This window comes from Perognathus longimembris, chromosome 1, assembly GCF_023159225.1.
Source record: "Perognathus longimembris pacificus isolate PPM17 chromosome 1, ASM2315922v1, whole genome shotgun sequence".
Taxonomy (NCBI): domain Eukaryota; kingdom Metazoa; phylum Chordata; class Mammalia; order Rodentia; family Heteromyidae; genus Perognathus; species Perognathus longimembris.
The window spans coordinates 130,701,192-130,720,698 of NC_063161.1; the positions used below are offsets into that span (position 1 = coordinate 130,701,192).

Below are 19,507 nucleotides of genomic sequence, written 5' to 3' on the forward strand. Positions count from 1 at the left end.
AAGAATACTGGGTATAGATATGGTAACTCAAAGAATCAGTCAATTAGCAAATTCAGGATGAGAGAGAACCTTTTATATAAAACCCCTTCACCAAGCCGACTGCTTCTCCAGAAAACTCTCTAATACAAATAGATTCCAAATTCTATATTCATTTCCTTCTGCAACCTTTAGGGAGTTGTCTTTCCATTTTGACACCCCAGCCCACTTCCCTGACAGGCTAGGAAAGACATTGTTCCCAATTGCTGGGGGTAACTTCCAGGTTCATAGGGCAAAGGATCTCCCAGAGACAAGGGCAGTGGTGTTGAGAAGCTGCAGTTCTTCCGGAAAGGTGTGTCCAATGTTCTGATGTTACTGACACCCTGGAGGAGTGCCAGGATAAGGACAGATCCTGCCCTCCACCAAGCCAGAACAGAAAAGTCTCTTCCCTGCACCCCCTCCCCCAACACTAATCATTCTCACATACCGGTATCTTTGATGCCCTCTGTAGCCAGAAGGTTTCAGGCTGCTCCTTGCGGTAGTCATGAGGCTGCGAGGAAGAGAGAGTGAATAGCTCCTGGCCCTCAGCCCTTTCCCTCAACTTCTGGGTCTGCTGTTTCTCTAATGCCTGTCAAAGCCTATCTGTTCAAATGGGGTGAGGTGCGTTCTCACCTTTGTTGGGGCGGGAGGCTTTGCTTGGACAAGCTTCACTCCGTAGTCATGGTGTGTTACTGACTCGACCTCAAAGAGCTTCCTCTCGGGTTCCTGTTCTGCCTGAACCTCGTTACTGTGTAACCCTGGAGATGTCAAGGCCATCTCCATGGTTTTCCTCCTTCCCCTCCCATTTCCGTTCCCAGTTTCTCACCAGATATGGTGGTACAAATGCATCTCCAGCATAGCTTCACGTTTCCCTATGGGAGGGCAGAGTGGAAGTCTGGTTAAGCAGCAGGCCCCGAAGAAACAAAGTTGAGAAAAGCAAGTGGTATCTTGGGGTTTTGCACTTATATCTATCAAACAATCCACAAACCCATGAAAAATTCCTTTCTTTCTTTTTCTATGCCTAATGGATTCATTCTGACCCTCTGAAGTGTCACACCTTGAAGTGGCTGGCATGGTTTTCTTGGGGGCTGATATGAATCCCTCTGGGTGGTGCTGGAGGGCATGGGTGATTGTAGATGCATGGTCAGCAATCCCTGGTGTCCATGCCGGAAGAAGAAACTCTCGGAGCCATCCTGGGAGCATGGGACTTGATCCAGGTGATTGGTGGCTCTCTGTGGACCCCAAGCCAAGTGACTAATTTCCTTTTGGTACCCACACTCATCATGAACATAGAGCTCCTCTAGGAAATTAGAGTTAGCCTTCAAGAAAGGAAGCAGGCCAAAATCATAATACCTCTTCTTCCCAGTTGTAGAGGAGACACCTGCCCCTTGTCAGTGTTTTATAGCCAAGTGCAGACTTCCCTTCCACACGTTTGGGTTCCTGTAGCCCTTGAGCTCCAGGTTCTGAAACTTGCAAAAATTTCCAGGGTTGTTGTTTTTGAGGTTCCTGGTAGTATCGGTGGTACCAAGTGGTATATTCAGAAGGACTATCTGGCTCCAGACAGATATTTTCAGGAGGGGTGGGGCTGGGCTCAGGGCCAGGGCTACATTCTGGCTCAGCTCCAGGGCTAAGACCCAGACCAGAACCAGACTCATGAACAGAGCCAGAGGTAGGGCCAGGAGCAGGGTCACAGACAGGGCCAGGAGAAGGGACACAGATAGGGCCAGGAGAAGGGACACAGGTAGGGGCAGGAGTAGGGTCACAGACAGGGCCAGGAGTAGGGTCACAGATAGGGCCAGGAGGAGGGCCAGGAACAGTGGCATAACAAGGACTAGTGTCAGGGACAGAGCAGGGTTCTGGACCAGAGCTGGATGTAGTTACAGGGTCAAGGCTGGACATAGTTATGGGGTCAAGGCTAGATGTAGTTACAGGGCCAAGGCTGGACATAGTTACAGGTCCAAAGCTGGAGCTAAGGTCAGTTGTAGTACAGGGATCCTGAGCAATGCAGGCAACATAGGTGGGCGGAAAGCTAAGATTCCCATGTCCTATCTGGTGGGGTGCAAGGCAGGTCGACCCAAGACTGTCAGAGGAGGGCTCTGTGAACCCAGGCAAGGGAGCAGAGGGCTTTGCACATAACGCAGCTGCTTTGGCGGAGGATGAGGCTGCAGAGGCTGCAAAATGTGCAGCCACTGCAGCTGCTGCCTTTGTGGCTGCCAAGACAGACCCAGGACTGCCATCTGAAGAAACCGGTTCTGAAGTAGTCCCCAGCCCAGCGGAGCTGGGGTGCACCTCTAAAGATCTGAAAGAAAACGAAGGGATCAAAGCTGTCGAAGCACAGCAAAGGAAGTACACTGACCTTCCCTGTCCACTTAAGCCTGGGGCTCACCGAGACTGCGATTCTGTAGTAAACTCCTTGGCCTCCTCCATAGTCAGACTTCAATTACTGGGTTGCCATAGTGACGGCAAATAACTCCAGGAGGCTGCGCAGAACGGTAGCTGGGCGGAAGTTGAAGCGGAATTCTCCGGTGGGCGGAAGCCTTACCCCTGGTGGGCGCTGGGAGTCCCCGCTTTCTGTTCCGTCCCTGTTCTGCCTCAGCCTAAGTTTTAAGGTTCCGCTGGCCTGAGAACGAGCCCTCCATGACCCAACAGGAGTCCTTGTGGCCAAGGTGACTTTTTTATGGGACATAGGACTGGCATCAAAGGCCTTCTTGGGTATGTTCGGGGCGGGGGAGGGGGGGGAAGTAGCTTTTCCTTAGTTTAGTTCCTTCTCAATGATAGTATGTCTTTTAAAAAGTTGGGAGTCTAAAAAAATCTTAAGGATAAAAATACAGGAAACAAACAAAAGTGAAGTATACAGGGCAGCATATAGGTAGGTGTGTATGTGTGTGTGTTCTGTGATTACTTCTCTGGTAAGTGAAGGCCCTTATGTTGACACTCTTTTCCCAAACCTTTTTGGAACCTGGCTTGGCCTCTAAATCAAGAAAAGACTGAGAAGCAGTACACATGGGTTTGTCTGTTCCTATTCATATGCAGGCCCGTTTCCATTACTCTTCCATTACTCCACTGCTCTTCTATAAGCTTTTTCCCTTCATGGCTAGCTCTCCACCCCTTGAGTCAGTGTTGTATAAGTTTGATTCAGGGTAGGCCACTAGACATGAGACAGATCTACAAATAAGTGCTTCTTTGACCCGTGTCTTACTCTGATCATGGTCAAAGTTGATCACAGCTCTGAATTCCTTTTCTTCCCCTTGTGGTATAAATCTATATATTTAAGACAAATGTGCAAAATTGAGATACACTGGATTTATTATTATCACAGGATTCCCTCTTCCCTTCCCCATCCAAACATCTGGGGTCCTTGGTCAGTTGACAGGTTTAACCTGGAGGCCACTGGAGCTGTCGACCCCCAAGTACATGAATGTGTAGGTGATATACAGACTGTGCACCCAGCTTCCCGTCATTGATCACTGAAATAAAATTAGAGGTTAGGAAGTCAGAATCATGGGCAACATGAAGGAAGGAAAAGAATACTGAGGAGTAGGATTTCATAGGTAAAGAACAGAGGGCCAAAAGTCACTCACCAAGTCGGTATCCATCTTGCAGGCCCTCAATCTGTGCTATCTTTTTGGCCACAAGGAGCAAATGCCCTAGAAGCTATAGGGAGAGGGGAGAGGCATAGGTGGCTCTATTCATACGGAACAAAACATCTAGCTTAGTCTAGGGATCCTCCCAGACAACCCCTGGCCCTGTTCACCTGCTGGTCATCTTCTTCAGCCTGACTAATCCGAGGAATAGGCTTCTTAGGAATCACCAGGAAATGCACAGGAGCCTGAGGGGCCACATCACGGAATACTAGACACTGGGAGCAGTGACAGCCAAAGACCATCTGGTTACTTCATCAAGCCAGATGTTATGTATAAAATTCCTAAGGGTAATGGGCCTATGGGGATCCCACCTGCGGGTCCTCATATAGAATGTCAGCTGGGAGGCTTCGGTCCAGAATCCGGGAAAAGATGGTTGGTGCTGCTCCTCCAGGAGCTGCCTTCTGGGCCTTGGCCACTTCATTACCATTAGTCAAACCTGCAGCTCCTCGGACCTAAAGGTGAGTCAGACACACCCAGGGAAGAGAGTTGGCAATACTTTTCTCATGTCCTCATATGGGACTGGAAGACGCTGTGCTCTAAGCGTCATTAACTTCATCCTTCTACAAACCTGTTACTGTGTGCAGGAGTTCATGCCTATAATTGCAGCTACTTGGGAGGAACTGGGTTTGAGGCCAGGCTGGACAAAAAAGCTCTAGACTCATCCTGAGAAATGACCAGAACCCAGAAAAGGGCTGGAATGGTAGAGTGCTTACATGAAGCACTGAGTTCAAAGCTTAGAATTACCACCAACGGGTTAGGGGAGGCGAAAGAAACTATTAGTTTCCACCTTAGGGAATAGTTCCTGAACTTTAGAGCCATCTCAAATAAGGAATAGGCCAGATGGTGCTGGGCCTGGTTAGGTAACAGGCAATAAATATTTCTATGCAGGATGCAGTAGTGCAATTGATTCCCGCTAATGTGCCTATAAAATCTTGTAGTGTTCAGGGAAAAAGATCTACTATGGGAGGAGTCTTAAGATTGAAGACTCAGTTCCTACATCACTACTGAATTACCTAAGATAAATCCTTTCTGTTGGCTTCAAATATACAAGAGTAGTTTGCATCATCTCTTAGAAGGGCTGTAAGTTCTTTTAGTTAAATCTCACCTATTTCCATTACTTGTTTTCTGGTCTTCAAGGCTGGCTACCTATTTTAAGTTTTAACGCGTTTGCCCTTCCTCTGGTCTTGTCTGGCCACTTACTGCAATTTTAATTCCAGTAACTCGAATTCAGCTAAGTGAACTCAGTAATCCTAGGTCGAGGTAGGGATGTCCCTAGTTCACAAATGCTCAGACAAGGTAGAGGTCAATGCATCAGACATTAGAGGAATGAGGACAGGATGAATTAGAGTCCTCTGAAACTTCAAGTCACTTCTGGAAAGTGCAGATAAAAGATTAGCACTAGTGTTCATTAGAAGGGCAAAGTCCCAGGGGAGGGAGGTGGAGAGGCGGAGGACTGGAGAAGAGCACGCCTACTTCCCGCAGGGGGCACTGAGGAAACTGCCCAGTGCAGGCACCGAGCCAGCACACCTACAGGCAGACGAGGGCAGCAGTGTAGTTCCCAGCTCGGCGCCTGGGCCGTGTGCAAGGCGGGAGTCGTCGCTACTTTTTGTTTTGTTTTTCTTTCTCCCGCCACCACCAATCCGACCTCACCGCACAGTCCCAGAGCCGGGTCCCCGGAAAGAGGGGCTGCACCGCGATGCTGCAGGGCGGCGCGCGCCGTCGCCAGCCACTGAGAGCGCGGCCCTGGCTGGGCCTCCGAGCGCATCAGAGCCTCGGGACCCTTTCCTCGCTCCCGTGGCCTCTTCTCACCTGTGCCCCCCGGGGCCCCGCAGCTATCACGGCGCAGGCTGTGCGCGCCGCGCGCAAACCCGTGGCCAGCATCACGGTTGCAGCCATCTTCCCGGAGCTGCGGGCACAGCTCTCCAGGGCAGCACCAAGAGCTCTGCCGCCCCGCCTCCCCAGGAAGGAGCGCGGTGACCATTGGCCTGGCCGTGGAAGGGGCGGGGCCTTCCAGCCAGTCCCTGGTGGCCGCGGGGGTGCCATTCTCTCACTGCTCCCGCCCTCCCCTAGGAGGCGGATGTATTACTCTCATTGGCTGTTCTCGTCCACGCAGGACTAACGTCCCCTTCCATTGGCTCCGGGATCCAGGCAGCTTGAGGTTCCCGTTCCTCTCGAACTCCCTCCTATCCACGCCATTGGATTAAACCTGGAGATGGGCTTTTTCTCTTAGTTGGCTAGGATCCACCCAGTGGGCGGGGCTCCCAGGTTCTAGGCTGAGCCTCTTCAGCTCTGGGTTCCCACCCTGGTGGGCTGGAGGAAGGAAGTGGGCGGGGTTCCGTCACCTGCTGCCCAGAGAGCTAAACGTAGTTTAGGGCGGGCTTCTGAGGGCAATGGGCACTTACTGGCTCCAGGAGCCACCTGGTTTGGGCTAAGTGTGAGCTGGGAAGGAGGTGGTTTTTGTTTCTTGTCTTTTTGTGGGTGGTGGTGGTGGGTTGTTATCTGGGGTTTGAACTCAGAGCCCTCTTTTGCTTGGTCGTCTTAAGCTCTAACTCTTGAGGCAAGTCTCTAGCCCTGTTCTTTTAGAGATGGAGCATCTCGGATTTTTATTTTTCCCCTTTTTCCCAGTCTGGCAAACCCCGAGCCTGTAGATTACAGGCATCGGTGAGGCACTGGCAGCAGGCTTGAAGTTTTCAATAGGGGGATCCACTCGGCAACTAACCCTTTCTCTTCCTCCCTCTTCCCAGGGACAGTTTCAGCCCCTTGATCATTTCAGAGATTTTAAAGGGCAATTCCTCCTTAGTTGATTTTCTATTTAACATGTTCATTTCATAGAATATGTTTTCAGGGCCATTGTTTTTTTTTTTTTTTTTGCTAGTCTTGGATCTTGAACTCAGAGCTGGGCACTGTCTGTGCTTCTTTTTGCTCAAGGCTAGCACCCTACCACTTCAGCCATAGCTCCACTAACGGCTTTTTCTGTTTATGTGGTGCTGAGGAATGGAACCCAGGGTTTCATGCATGCTAGGTAAGCACTCTACCACTAAGCCACATTCCTTGCCCTTTTTTTTTTTTTAAGTTATGATGGAAGCACCCTATGTTTGCTGCTCTTTGGGAATGTGTATTTTGTGTTCTTTTCTAATCAGTAAAGGTCTGTGATAAAGTTACTACTCAGTGTCTGGCACTTTCAGTGAGTGGCTTTGCTGGAATTTATATTTTTGTTATAAGAAACAAAGTCTCTGGGCTGGGAATATGGCCTAGTGGCAAGAGTGCTTGCCTCGTATACATGAAGCCCTAGGTTCAATTCCTCAGCACCACATATACAGAAAAAGCCAGAAGTGGTGCTGTGGCTCAAGTTGGCAGAGTGCTAGCCTTGAGCAAAAAGAAGCCAGGGACAGTGGTCAGGCCCTGAGTTCAAGCCCCAGGACCAGCAAAAAGAAAAAAAAAAAAAAGAAACAAAGTCTCTCAAAAATACTGACACCAGGTTTTTGCCTGACCTTCAACACACAGAATATTACTACTGTATCTTCTGCTTGTTTCTTCTTCTTTTTTTTTTTTTTGCCAGTCCTGGGCCTTGGACTCAGGGCCTGAGCACTGTCCCTGGCTTCCTTTTGGCTCAAGGCTAGCACTCTGCCACTTGAGCCACAGCGCCACTTCTGGTCGTTTTGTGTATATGTGGTGCTGGGGAATCGAACCCAGGGCCTCATGTATACGAGGCAAGCTCTCTTGCCACTAGGCCATATCCTCAGCCCTTGTTTCTTCTTCTTAAGCCCATGACCAACCTAACATATAGGCACCTGATAATTGTTGAATAACATTTGGTGTTTGTTTCCTTTTGTAATATATAAATATGGAGGGAATATATAAATATGTAGGGAATTCCGTGGTATATATAAATATACCTTGTAATGGCTGAGGACTATTTCTTTGAAAGAGTTCATCATAGTAACTTCTGTTGTTGAATAGTTTAAACAGATGATTGTCACAGTGTCTATAGCCAGTATTGAGAAGCTCTTTGCTTCTACAATCAGTATAATCTCCTTATATAGCTATATTACTTAAAAAATTACTTTAAAGGGCAGACACTTGATCCTATGACTTTGCTCAGGGATCCTGAAAGTCCTGATTACTTACCTTCTCTTGAAAGAACAGCCACCCTAAATGTGAGCAAATACAGGATACCTGTTCTCCATGCCCTAGAGATTGCAGTTCTCTGGGACACAAGAAGACCCTAATGCTGCTCTGGAGGACAAAATAAAAGTGGAGCTGGAATCAAGAAGTGGAAGGAAATGAGCCTGGTGGATTAATGCAAAGTGCTTTGAAACTAGTTATTTCTTGGGTTCTCATAGAAAGCAGGCAACGTGGGTTATCTATTTATACAAGCCATAACTGAGGCCCAAAGAGAGAAAGTTCTTCCCTAGAACCACACAGCCCATCAGTGTTAAGACTCTCCTTCCTACTCCTGTAGGAATCACCTATGAACATCCTTGTCACTGGTTCATGATTTCCATCCTAGACTTTGTCTTTTCTGTTTCAAGCACTTGTCATTACCTGCAGCTGCTCTCATCTGAATGCAGGTGCTGACCACTATCTCCTGCGCTTCAGTCAGGGCCACTCTGTGAGCTGCTGGACCTCATTAGAGACGTACTCCTTTGACTGCTCTGTTGTTTTCTGACATCATCCTCTCCTCTCCCCTTCTCCCCCATGCCTGTTTGTGATGTCCACTCTCACCTCTTCTTTTACTGATTATGCTCCCTGACACCTTCTCACCACCCATTAATCTAACTATTTTGCTTCTCTTCTCTAGACTCTTCCTTCTAACTGTACTCCAATCCTAAACTTCCCACAATCAAGATTTTCTTCCAATTCCTCTACTAGCTTTCCCAAACTTTCACCTTTCTTTTCCTGTCTCCTCCCCATCTCTACCTTGACCTCAACTCTTGCCCCATCATCACGGCAGCTTTCCTCTTTCTACTGCATCTTTCAAAGTCATTCTGTCCATAAGGAGCTTCCCCTTTTCCTTCCTTAAAAAATTCTTGGCTCCACTTCTCCCTTTGGATATTGTCTGACTTCTTTTTTTTTTTTTTTTTGCCAGTCCTGGAGCGTGGACTCAGGGCCTGAGCACTGTCCCTGGCTTCTTTTTGTTCAAGGCTAGCACTCTACCACTTGAGCCATGGTGCCCCTTCTGACTTTTTCCATATATGTGGTGCTGAGGAATTAGACCCAGGGCTTCATGCATACAAGGCAAGCACTCTACCACTAGGCTGTCTTCCCAGCTGTCTTGATTTCTTTCTTACATTTTTTGCCTAAGTTTCTTAAAGAGACTCCTCACTATGATTGGCTTTTGCCTCTGCTGTACCAATGTGAAATTGTACTCTTTGAAGTCTCTGAAGACTTTTTTTGGGGTGCTGGGGTCTGAACCAGAACTTTCTGCTTGTAGGCAAGCACCTTACCACTTGAGCCAGTCCTTTTTGCTCTTATTTTTTTGCTCAGGTTGACCTAGATAATGACCCATGTATTTATGCTTCATTATGTAGCTAGGATGACAAGTGTGCACACCACCACACTCAGCTTTGTTGTGGTGTGTTTTGTCTTTTTTTAAATGCCTGGTGAATTTTTGTTTTGCCAAGGCTGGTTTAGAACTGTGATCCTCTCAGTCTCAACTTCCCATATAGCTAGGGTGACAGGCATGAACCACTGCTCCCAACTATTGGTTGAGATAGGGCTTTGTGAACATTTTGCCTGGGCTAGCCTTAAATTGTGATTTTCCTGAGTTCTGTCTCCTAAGTAGCTAAGAATGCTGGCATGAGATGAGCCACTGGCACCCAGCTTCCAAAGACATTCTAGGTCCCAAAGACTTTAGGTCTTTATCTTGCTAGGGGACCAGTTACATTTGACCTCACTGCCTACTACCATATCTTCCTTGAAACAACCTCCCTCTTTGGCTTTTTTCCCTTTATTTTTAATTAAGAGAGTATTTCATGGTATAATCTAGGCTAGTCTGGAACTTACAACATAGTCCAGGCTGGCTTTGAACGCACAATCATCCTGTCTTAGCCTCCCAAGTGCTCAGATTACACAAGTGTGTCACCATGCCCTGCTGCTCCTTGGCTTTCCTGAAGCCACTCTTCTAATGTCAGAGCCTGCAGCATGAATGTAGCCATGATGGAAGCAGATGGCTGGATTCAGCTTTTATTCTGCTTGGTGCTGTGTCTTGTCTCCAGTAAGTGCAGACGATGAAATCTTACAGAGGAGTCTTGGCACTCCTTGACCCATACAGAGCCAGTACCTTCCACTTGATTACTGATCTGGGGCAGGCTCAGAAAGCCCTGTGCCAGCTGCTGCTGCTATGTGACCCTGAAGGAGGGAAGAACAGAGGTGAAAGGATTAGGTATGGAGTTTGATGTGGAGCCAGGCTGGAGGCTGCAGGGGTGGGGAGCACATGGAGAGTGAAGTGGGAAGTGGGATGAGCAGAGAGGCTTTGCATCTGAAGGGCTTTCAAAGTCAGAGTTTCTGAGGATGGCTTCAAGGAGGACAAGCATCTCTCCAAAAGGCACCAAGTTTGTTTCAAGGGATGAACACCAGTATAGGAATGAGCTGTGGGCTGTAGGGAATGTAAGAGACTGGATAGAATAGGTTAGCATGCCTTCTGCCTGGCCTTCTGACTACAGATTGTGAGGTAGCCCCTGTCTCATGTTGTTCTCTCACCATGAGCCTTTTTTTTTCGTCGCTTGATCCCCTCCGTTTCAAAAAAAGTCTCATGGTCTTCCCAGCGCCGGTCACAGGCCGCACAGAGGAAATTAGATTCAAAACTTTTGCAGCCACATCCTGAGGCAAAAGTGCAGCCATGGAGAGTGTAGAGAATTGGGACAGCCACACGAGCTGCCACCATTCTCCTCTTTCCTTACCCACCACATACCCAAGGGCTCCCCAGCCTCTTCCCATCTCAATACTCTCATTAGAAATTACCACGATATTTGCAGGGATGGGTCCCAGTGGCTGCATGCTCTTCATGGTTATGTTTACAACGACACTGGGCTCTCCAGGCTTTGGGATCAAAGGTAGCCCGTCTTTTGAGCCAGAATTCACCCACCTCTTCTGGGCGTGATGGTATGAAGCAAAACATGAGACAGCGGCACTGACTCTCAGAGCAGGGCACAAACACATCTATGGAAGTGGGGATGAGTGGTAGAATTAGATCAGTACCTGGTAGGGCTCAACCTTCCATGTCACCTCTCTCTCATACTAACACAAATACACCTCCCCGTTCCTGTTCTTGTACCCACATATGACCTTGCAGAGTTGTCCCACCATACTTGAAGCCAGTCATTTATCACCAACCTGAGATGATCTGGTGTTCTTTCAACAGATGTCCACAAAAGCACTTAGATTCTTCACCAATCCTGAAACAGTCCCATAGGTAGTGGGGGCAGCGCCAGCCAATGTAGACTCCTAGGGACAGAGGGATTGAGTAACAGGGAAAAGTGACAAAGAGAAAGATCTTAAGTTCCCTTCTAGGTGTTCTGACCTCTCTGTTGGGGTGAGGGACACACTTCTATACTCGGGGATAGCTGTTTCTACCTTGGAGTCCTTAGTCTTATCCTTTTTGTCCTGTATACTTTTTTTTTTTTTTTTTTTTTTGGCCATGGGTCTTGAACTCTGGGCCTGGGCATTGTTCCTGAGCATTTGAGGTACAGTACCACTTCCAGATTTTTGGTGATTAATTGGAGATAAGAGTCTTGCAGACTTTCCTGCCTGGGCTGGCTTTGAACTGCAATCCTCAGATCTTAGCCTCCTGAGTAGCTAGGATTACAGGAGTGAGCCACTGGTGCCAGGCCTGTATTCTTTTTTCTTTCTTTTTTGCACTAGTTCTGGGACTTGAACACAGGGCCTGGGCACTGTCTCTGAGCGTTTTTGTTCAAGGTTAATGCTCTACTACATGAGTCACAGTTCCATTTCTGTCTTTTTACTGCTTAAATGGAGATAAGAGTTTCATAGATTTTCCTGCTCAGGCTGGCTTTGAACCACAACACTCAGATCTCAGCCTCTTGAGGAGCTAGGATTACAGGCATGAGCCACTAGTGCCTGGATTATTATGTGTTTGTAGTTCCCTTTCCATTCTAGAATCCATTCTCTGTCAGCCTGCCAGAGATGACAAAAAGTATTCTTTCGTTTTTAAGCAGGAAGATTATAGGTGAACTGTTGTTTGAAGATGAACATGAATCTCACTGATTTAGTTCTCTTTGACTTTGGGGTTTTCTCTCATATTCTCCTCTCTCCTCATTAGAACCCAACTTTCCTTTAGGTGTCTCTATGGTAAGGAAGAGTGAAGCTGACTGGCCAGGTATGTAGTAGAGATTGGGTTCTGTGCCTAGGAGATAATTAGTGAAGAACTCTGAAGAGCAGGAGGGTGTTGGGTACTGCTGATGCCAAGAAGTAGGAGGAATTCTTTCCCTTACTTCATGTTCACACCTTTGTACAACCCTTCTGTGTCCAGTGTTTAGGAACTAAGGCTCTGTATGAACCTGAGAAAGGCTGCCTACAGTACTCCAAAGGTCAGAAGAAAGAGGCAGGCAAAAAATATAAATTATGAAGCAGAGGCAAGGACTTGAATATCCCTGAGCCCAGGCATTAGCAGGAAACTGAAATCCTCTAGAGCCCAGATTCAGTTGTGGAGTCTAAAGCTGTCCACCATCATGGCATTGTAATGCATTATTAATTTCTGTTTTATTCATTTGTGAGTTCTGTTAGGTAAGGATTTATGTTTGCATCCATAGTCTTTAATCTCAGTTCAAGGTCTGGCCTAAAATAGAGAACATAAGACTGCCTGACTGGTGACTGAACAAACTCCTTCAGGAGGGAAGAGAGACTAATTATTCCAGGCTTAACTGAAGTTTCATAAAGAGAATAAGGAAGAATTGATGTGTTTTGATCTTTGATGCTGGCCAGGGTCAAAATGCACAATTCTGTGATGCAGATTTTCTTGCTTTACCCATCGTTTTTCAGGATCTAAATAAAGCCTATTCAGATGTGGCTTCTGGCTTGGCTGCTTCTGTCTTGATACTGACAGCTAACTTGGGAGAGCCCAGGACATGGACAAAGTCACAGTGTAGTTAGGCAGGACCAGGACTCCACTAGAGCCATTCTAAACAGTCTGGAGTAGGAGGGCACAGTGAATAAACAGGTGAGGTGCAAAAGTGAATAAGGGTCTATGCCTATAGACTGAGACTTGGCCTAATTTTGGGGGGAGTCAAAGCTAAGCACTGGTGTAAGAATTAATGCCTAGAGCTCAGGAGAAGAATTTAAATAGGGAGACTCAAAACAACACCTCGTTTTATTCTATTCAGTGCTTTTAAGCATTGAAAGTTGGCATCTGATTGTGAATTCCATACTTTGCTGTGATTCCAAAACCCCTTCCTATTATGAAAGGATAAGTACTGTCGGGGGGTGGGGGAAGACCTTGTCTGACACACCATTCTGACTCTGTATAACATAGACCAATTACAATAACATAGCCCAATCACATAATTACACTCACATGTAATATCTATTCCTAGAATGTCCTCATGCAACATACAACTATCTTTGCATGAAGAATATTTCCAGCCTAGACCTTTCTCCTGAGCAACAGACATAACCTATATAGCCAGCTGTCAACAGATTCTTTCACCATCAGGTTCCTTAAGCACTTTAAATGTGTTATATCCAACTATTCCCTCCAAACTACTCTCTACCTTTGACTTGGGTACATCCAATGTAAATTTATTCTGCATCTCCCCTGCTTTAGGCATTCAATCAGCTACTTAAGCTAAAAAAACTACATGTCATTCCAGGCATTTTTTTTTTTCTGGTCCTGGGACTTGAATTCAGGGTCTGGGCTCTGTCCCCAGCCTCTCAGTGCTCAAGGCTAGTGTTCCACCACTTGAGCCACATTGCCACTTCCAGCTTTTTCTGAATAGTTTATTAGAGGGAGATCAGTGTCTCATGGACTTTCCTAGTCTGGGCTGGCTTTGAGCCACGATCCTCAGATCTCAGCCTCCTGATTAGCTAGGATTACAGGCATGAGCCACCAGTGTCCAGCATTTTCTCATTCTTATTCTGTCCATTCCATGAATTTTTCCATTTCTCTTTATCTCTACCCATCCACATCTTACCTGGATTATTTCCAGTACCTCATAGCACAGCCTTCCTGTGTCCAATTTTGTGTTTCTACAGTCTATTCTATTGCCAGAATTATCTTTCAAAAGTATGAATCTGTTGATGTTATTGTTCTATTTAAACTCTCTTGGCAATTCTCTCACGTGCACTCAGGATATAATTTTGACTCTTTGACTTGGCACACACACTCCTGCAGCATTCTGTACTTTGAGAGGTGAAGTGGGCCACTCTCCATTCCCCAACATTCTATGCACCACTGAGAACACATTGCGACAGTTTCCTAAAGAACTTGGTCTTGTCATGTCTCACCTTACTCTACTATTGAGTTGATCATCTCTTTTTACCATATTACAGGTATGTGCTGAGAAGTCTATCCTTTCAAGGCTTATCTAGCTATAAGTCTTTTTCTTAGGCTCCCTTTTCTCTGCTCCTGAAGTCCTCTGGGTATAGCAGTTATTAAAGTGAATTGTGATTGTTCTTAATGGTGTTTCTCATTATAGTGCAAATTACGTGAAGGATTTTTGTCTTTGGACCTGTACCCACCCTACTACCTCCACAACTAACTCAGTGCTTGGCACACTGATGGTACAAAATAATAAGAGTTTTTTGAGAGACTTCTAAGAAAAGCTTATATTTGGACATTACACATCTTATGAGCTCTTTGGGTATCTTAAATCTCTAGGGATGTAAGATTCCTAACATTAGAAGAAGACCACAAAAGTCTTTGCTCCAGACTGAAGGACATTGAAATTTCTCTATAAATTACCTATTTAACTAGGAAAACGAAGGCATTTTAATTCAAAGAAAAAAAAATACAGTGGCCTTGAAGAATAAGGGAGTAGACAGGAAGGTCCAAGAAGAGCAATGAAAGGACTGAACAGACCTTGCATTTGCAAGAGTAAAAGAAGATGTAAAAATAAGCAAAAAGCAAAAAACAAATCATTTCAATATTGGACTCATTTTGGGTGCTTGTAGCTTAAGCCTGTAATCCTAACTACTCAGGAAGCTTAGATCTGAGAATTATGGTTTGAAGGCAGAAAGGTCTGGGAAACTCATCTCCAATTAATCACAGAAGAAGCTGGAAGTGGTGCTGTGGCTCAAGTGCTAGAGTGCTAGCCTTGAGGAAGAGGAGCCTCGGGGTAATGCCAGGCCCGTAGTTCAAGCCCCAGGATTGGAAAAAAAAAAAAAAAAGGGACTCAAAACTGAGAAATAAGATTAGACTTTCTTGACATGTGGTGGAAAAAGGAGGGAGCGGGTAAAGTAAATTACATAGAGGAATGATAAGTTGTCTTTATATTTTAGAATTTTTTTTTACATAGCTGTATTCCTGTCACAAAGAGAAAGGAAATATGAAAGACCAAAATAAACATAGCAATGTCTACTGAACTCAATCTAAGAATTCCCAGAATCCCTCACAAGCCAGGGTGGCATTCTGACTGAGGCCAGTAATCTGTAGATAAGAAATCCAATAAGAAAGGGAGACATGTTCTAATATAGCATGATATGTGTTTGGTTTTAATGGAGCCAGGCACTGATGGCTCATGTCTGTAATCCTAGCTACTCAGGAGGCTGCATTCTAAAGCTAGCTCAGGCAGACAAATCAGACTCTTATCTCCAATTAACTTGCTAAAATCTAGAAGTGGAGGTGTAGCTCAAGTGGTAGAGTGCTAGCCTTGGGTGAAAGTCTACCAAAGGGACCAACACCTTTTTGATAGCAGAACAAAACCCCTAGAGAATTTCCAGGTTCTCAGACATATCTGCTTTAGATATATTTGTCTTGTGCCAATCCTCTGGGGTCCTAGATCTGAGTTGGCCCTTTTGGTTTTTATTTTTAAAGCAATTTTAGTGTAGTGATCTTTATCTACCTGGGCTTTATATGAATGTCGCTGCTTGTTTTTCTCCCAGGCCCATCCTGGTATTTCTTGGTCTCTCTGCCTGCTCCCCTTCTAGATTCCAGGCAAAAGGCATGGTTATTTTCCTAATGGGAAGCTCTCTATTAGAGGGACAGATTTCCAGATCCTGTTGGACTGCAAGATATCCAGGAGCCTGCTACAGGCCTCTGAAAGGCCATGTGGGCTCACCTGTCTGAATGGCATTCAGAGCTTCACTCTTCTCCCATTGGAAAAGATGGTACAACTGAGCACCAAACTGTTCTCTTGTCTTAACCATTTCCATAAGCTCTTCTTGGTTAATAGGGATTACTGGAAGGCTTGTATTACCTGGGAAGGGAGGAGCTGAGTAACCAGAAGGAAGTGAGGAGACCCTAAAACTAGGAGGAGGAGCCATGTCCAAGAGTAATACAGGCCTCTTCTTGTGGGGCAAGGCAAGGGCAAAGAGAATAAGGGAAAAGGTAGGAGTAATTACTGTTAGTTCCTTTCTTCCCGTTCCTCCTGTCTAGATGGAGTTCAGGCTGAGATGTATAAGAAATGATGTCACTGATATCCACACTCTGCTCTCCTTCGCTTGCCTCTTCCTTCTGCGTTGAAGCTATGTCCGTGTGGGCCTTGGCTGAAAGTTCTGAAATGGAGTCCTTTGCAAGGGGCTCAAATTCAGAGGTCCAGCTGGACCTCCTTGTTTGTGGGACTGCAGTGGGAGGAATCTCAGAAAAGAAGTTTTTCTTCCAGGTTTCAACGGAAAACATAGAGACACTGCCTGCTGATGTAGACTGAGAAGGTATGTGCTTTTTGGGAACCCCAGAGATGGAAGTCTCAGAGATAGGGGCCTCCAAAGAGATCTCAGAGGCAGACTTTAGTTCTAAAGTGGTATCAGAGAGGAAGGATTTCAAAAGGTTTTGAGAGGCTTGGGATGTTATCTGTGTCTGGGAAATGGATGGCACCAAAGGTGAGTCAGAAGCACAAGGCTCTATGGGGAACTTGAAAGTATAAGGCACTAAAGGAGTATCTGAGATAGAAGGCTTTGGAAAACTTGTAGAGGCCAGGGGTGTTACCAGGGTCTTGGAAGTGGTTTGCACTAAAGGAAATTCATGACCATAGGTCTCTGAGAAGACCTGGGAAACAGATGGCACCAGTGGGACCTCAGACGTGGGGGGCTCTGTAGAAGTTCCAAAGATAGATGGATCCAAGGAACTCTCAGAGACATATTTCCCCAAACGAGTCTGGGAAGATGGCAGGTCTTCAGAGGTCTGGGGTTCTAAAGGTGTCTTGGAAGTGGAAGGCTCCAAGGGCTGTTCAGAGATAGTGTGCTCCTCCTGTAAGTTTTCAGCAGAAGGATCCTTCGAAGAGGGGTGTTCATTTGCATCCATAGTGGTATGAGGTTCTTCTGGCACCTTGGCTGCTTCCATCTAGTGGTAAAATAGGGTATAGGTTTCATTAGATTGGGAATGGAAGGTCAGCAAATCAGGGCACAGCCCAGGATTGACTGGGGGGTTACAGGATTAGGATAAATTGTTGAATGCATCTGAGACAAAAGAGAGACATAAGAAAGTTTCTGAGTCTTTGGTTGTGATACCAGGAGGTTACTCATATCTCATGTGGCATGTTGTAGTGAGTTGTTATGGTATTGGATCATGAAAATTGAAAGGCTGAAGTACAAACCGATCAGTAGATGGAAGCAGAGGACCGTGTCCCAGGAGGCAGCCCAAACATAGCTGCTTGCCTCGTCCCAAATGCAGGGGTCCTGAGCATGATTTAGGACCTTGAAAGCCAGACTATGGAGTTCTAGAGACTGAAAATACCAGGCCCAAACTGGGGTTGACTTCTGACAGTGTGAGAGTCACAATAAATAAGACAGGACCTTACCTGTATCTTGATTTTGTCTAGGAACATACACCCTCCCTTGATGATCTCATGCATGTTCAAGGCTTCAACTACTTCCAGCTATATGCTGTTGACTTCTAAATCTGTATTTCTAGCTTTGCTCTCTTTAGAACCTTGTACTTTGCACTTATACCAAGCGTCTGCTGGACATTTCTAACTGGATATACCATAGGCAACAAAACTGAACTCTGGGAATTATCCCCATCAGTTCCTTCTTCCATAGACAAAGAACCAAGGATTAAAGTCTTCTGAAGTATTCTCCAAATGCATTATATTCTCTTCTTTTCATCCAATTTTGTTTAAGTTTTCATTATCTCCTGCCCAGTTGTTTCCTAACAGCTCCTCCACTACTTTATCAAGTATATTAATCATTTCAACAATACTATTATTCATTTATATGGTAAGAGCTAGGCCATGCTGAGTTTGAGAGGGAGTGAGGTTAACTAACAGTGACAATAAAATGAGTTTATGTGGTGCTGGATTAAGTCCAAGATGCTGAGATTGAAGGAGTATGCCTAATTTATCTTGGAAGAATGTCCCCAAAGTTATTTCTTCCTGACCCAGTCAAGAGGAGAGAAAAGCAGGGTCCCAGCTTTTGTGTTTTCAAAATGCAAAATGTCAGTGACTCAAAGTCCAAATCTCTTGGCCAGGACATTTACAGCTTGTCTTCCCCACCCTCACCAAGCACTCTACCACTGATCTGCATCCCAGCCTTTGTTCTTTTTTGAGACAAGAACAAAGGTCAAGACCAGGTCTCACTAGGTAGCCTAGGTTGGACTTGAACTCGAGATCCTCCTTGCCTCTATCTTCTGGGTTCTGGGATTACATGTGAATACCACATCATCCAGCCAGGTTTGTCATCATTTGCAACAGTACCTGTGTCTTAACTTTCTTTGGTCCCTATAACCCCTGCCCTCACACTGTAGAGACACAGAGATATATCACTCCTTAAACTTGGGAAAGGACAACAAGAACATAACTAGAGACAGTAAAAGGGAAATGTGACATACAAGGTGGAGAAGAGGTTGGGAGGAGAGAAATGTGAACCGAGGAGAGAATTAGGTGAGGGTGAGGGTAAGATGGACAGTAGAGAATGGGTGTCAGAAAGCGTTAGGAAGAGGGTTGAGTTGAAGGCTTGCAGAGGGAGGGCCACTGGAGGAACTTCATACCTCCGGTCTTTGGCTTGGTTGGTAAAAGTCCTTAGGTCAGGTCAAGATCTTGCCAGAGGTTGGAGGGGACGAAAGATTGGTCCCAGGGGAGGAAATGCTCTTGATGTGGATGAGCCCCACTGCAAACCTGAAGTGATGGGCCTTGCTTGGAAGTACCTGTGAAGACTTGGATATCCCAAGGCTTTGACCAAGGAAATCTGGCCTGACGGGGGGCGGGGAGTGGGGGGGTGGAAGGTAAGGAAGGGATGGGGGAGGAAGGAGAGCGGTAAGGGAGAAGGACAAGAGGGGTCCAGGGCTGAGGGAGGAAGGGTTTTACTGAAGCTTCTAGAACTCAGGCCAGGAAAGGAGCGAGCGGTCACCAGGGCAACCCGAATGCCCAGAAGTCTCTATGGCAACAGCCAGTCGGGTCACCTCCGGAGTGAGGGAGTTTTCCGGAGGGGGCTGCGTGGAGCCTGTGGGGGGTGTTGAGCGCGTCGCTGGGTGGGGTTTATGAACACTGTGGGGAGTCTGGTTATTTATTTAGTGTGTGTGTGTGTGTGTGTGTGTGTGTGTGTGTGTGTGTGTGTGTGTGTGTGTGTGTGTGAAGCTCCCTGTACGGTTCCTACACATGGGGGCGCTCAGTGGGGGCTGTGAGGACTACAGTGGTCTCCGGGACTCCGCGCCCGGATGCGGACAGGGTCTCAGCTGGGACTGGGGCGGAGTCTATCCTCGAAGCCCTGCAGAACTAAGTTAGGGCCAATAGAATAGGGTA

The 19,507-nt window shown here is 46.3% G+C and overlaps 3 protein-coding genes across 3 annotated transcripts; all 3 read right to left on the reverse strand.

Moving 5' to 3' along the window:
* Positions 1 to 5: 5 nt before the first annotated feature.
* Spag8 (sperm associated antigen 8) lies at positions 6 to 2,495 on the reverse strand. Its single transcript, XM_048331983.1, has 7 exons — positions 2,402 to 2,495; positions 1,369 to 2,314; positions 1,073 to 1,247; positions 842 to 887; positions 649 to 763; positions 464 to 526; positions 6 to 359 (listed from the first exon to the last, which is right to left on the reverse strand). Exons 1-7 carry the CDS (start codon positions 2,440 to 2,442, stop codon positions 168 to 170), a joined length of 1,578 nt encoding a protein of 525 aa, XP_048187940.1. The 5' UTR covers positions 2,443 to 2,495; the 3' UTR covers positions 6 to 167.
* An 808-nt stretch (positions 2,496 to 3,303) lies between these two features.
* Hint2 (histidine triad nucleotide binding protein 2) lies at positions 3,304 to 5,608 on the reverse strand. The gene is made up of 5 exons (XM_048332100.1): positions 5,469 to 5,608; positions 3,971 to 4,111; positions 3,770 to 3,874; positions 3,597 to 3,669; positions 3,304 to 3,482 (listed from the first exon to the last, which is right to left on the reverse strand). The coding sequence occupies exons 1-5, from the start codon at positions 5,553 to 5,555 to the stop codon at positions 3,391 to 3,393; spliced, it is 498 nt and encodes a 165-aa protein (XP_048188057.1). The 5' UTR covers positions 5,556 to 5,608; the 3' UTR covers positions 3,304 to 3,390.
* Positions 5,609 to 9,972: 4,364 nt separating this feature from the next.
* Positions 9,973 to 18,875, reverse strand: Fam221b (family with sequence similarity 221 member B). Its single transcript, XM_048348236.1, has 7 exons — positions 18,757 to 18,875; positions 16,800 to 17,112; positions 15,893 to 16,030; positions 10,995 to 11,105; positions 10,623 to 10,820; positions 10,362 to 10,481; positions 9,973 to 10,010 (listed from the first exon to the last, which is right to left on the reverse strand). Exons 2-7 carry the CDS (start codon positions 17,110 to 17,112, stop codon positions 9,973 to 9,975), a joined length of 918 nt encoding a protein of 305 aa, XP_048204193.1. The 5' UTR covers positions 18,757 to 18,875.
* Positions 18,876 to 19,507: the final 632 nt, after the last annotated feature.

Excerpts from the sequence above, each read along its gene's own strand:
- Spag8 (XM_048331983.1), bottom strand. The coding sequence starts at position 2,442 with ATGGAGGAGGCCAAGGAGTTTACTACAGAATCGCAGTCTCG. Across the intron at positions 2,315-2,401 it reads ACTACAGAATCGCAGTCTCG|ATCTTTAGAGGTGCACCCCA; the intron begins GTGAGCCCCAGG and ends GTTTTCTTTCAG. Across the intron at positions 1,248-1,368 it reads TCTACAACTGGGAAGAAGAG|AGAGCCACCAATCACCTGGA; the intron begins GTATTATGATTT and ends TGGGGTCCACAG.
- Hint2 (XM_048332100.1), bottom strand. The coding sequence starts at position 5,555 with ATGGCTGCAACCGTGATGCTGGCCACGGGTTTGCGCGCGGCGCGCACA. Across the intron at positions 3,875-3,970 it reads TTCTATATGAGGACCCGCAG|TGTCTAGTATTCCGTGATGT; the intron begins GTGGGATCCCCA and ends CACTGCTCCCAG. Across the intron at positions 3,483-3,596 it reads GCAAGATGGATACCGACTTG|TGATCAATGACGGGAAGCTG; the intron begins GTGAGTGACTTT and ends ATTTTATTTCAG.
- Fam221b (XM_048348236.1), bottom strand. The coding sequence starts at position 17,112 with ATGGAAGCAGCCAAGGTGCCAGAAGAACCTCATACCACTATGGATGCA. Across the intron at positions 11,106-15,892 it reads TCTGAATGCCATTCAGACAG|GAGTCTACATTGGCTGGCGC; the intron begins GTGAGCCCACAT and ends CTCTGTCCCTAG. Across the intron at positions 10,821-10,994 it reads AGAACACCAGATCATCTCAG|ATGTGTTTGTGCCCTGCTCT; the intron begins GTTGGTGATAAA and ends CCACTTCCATAG.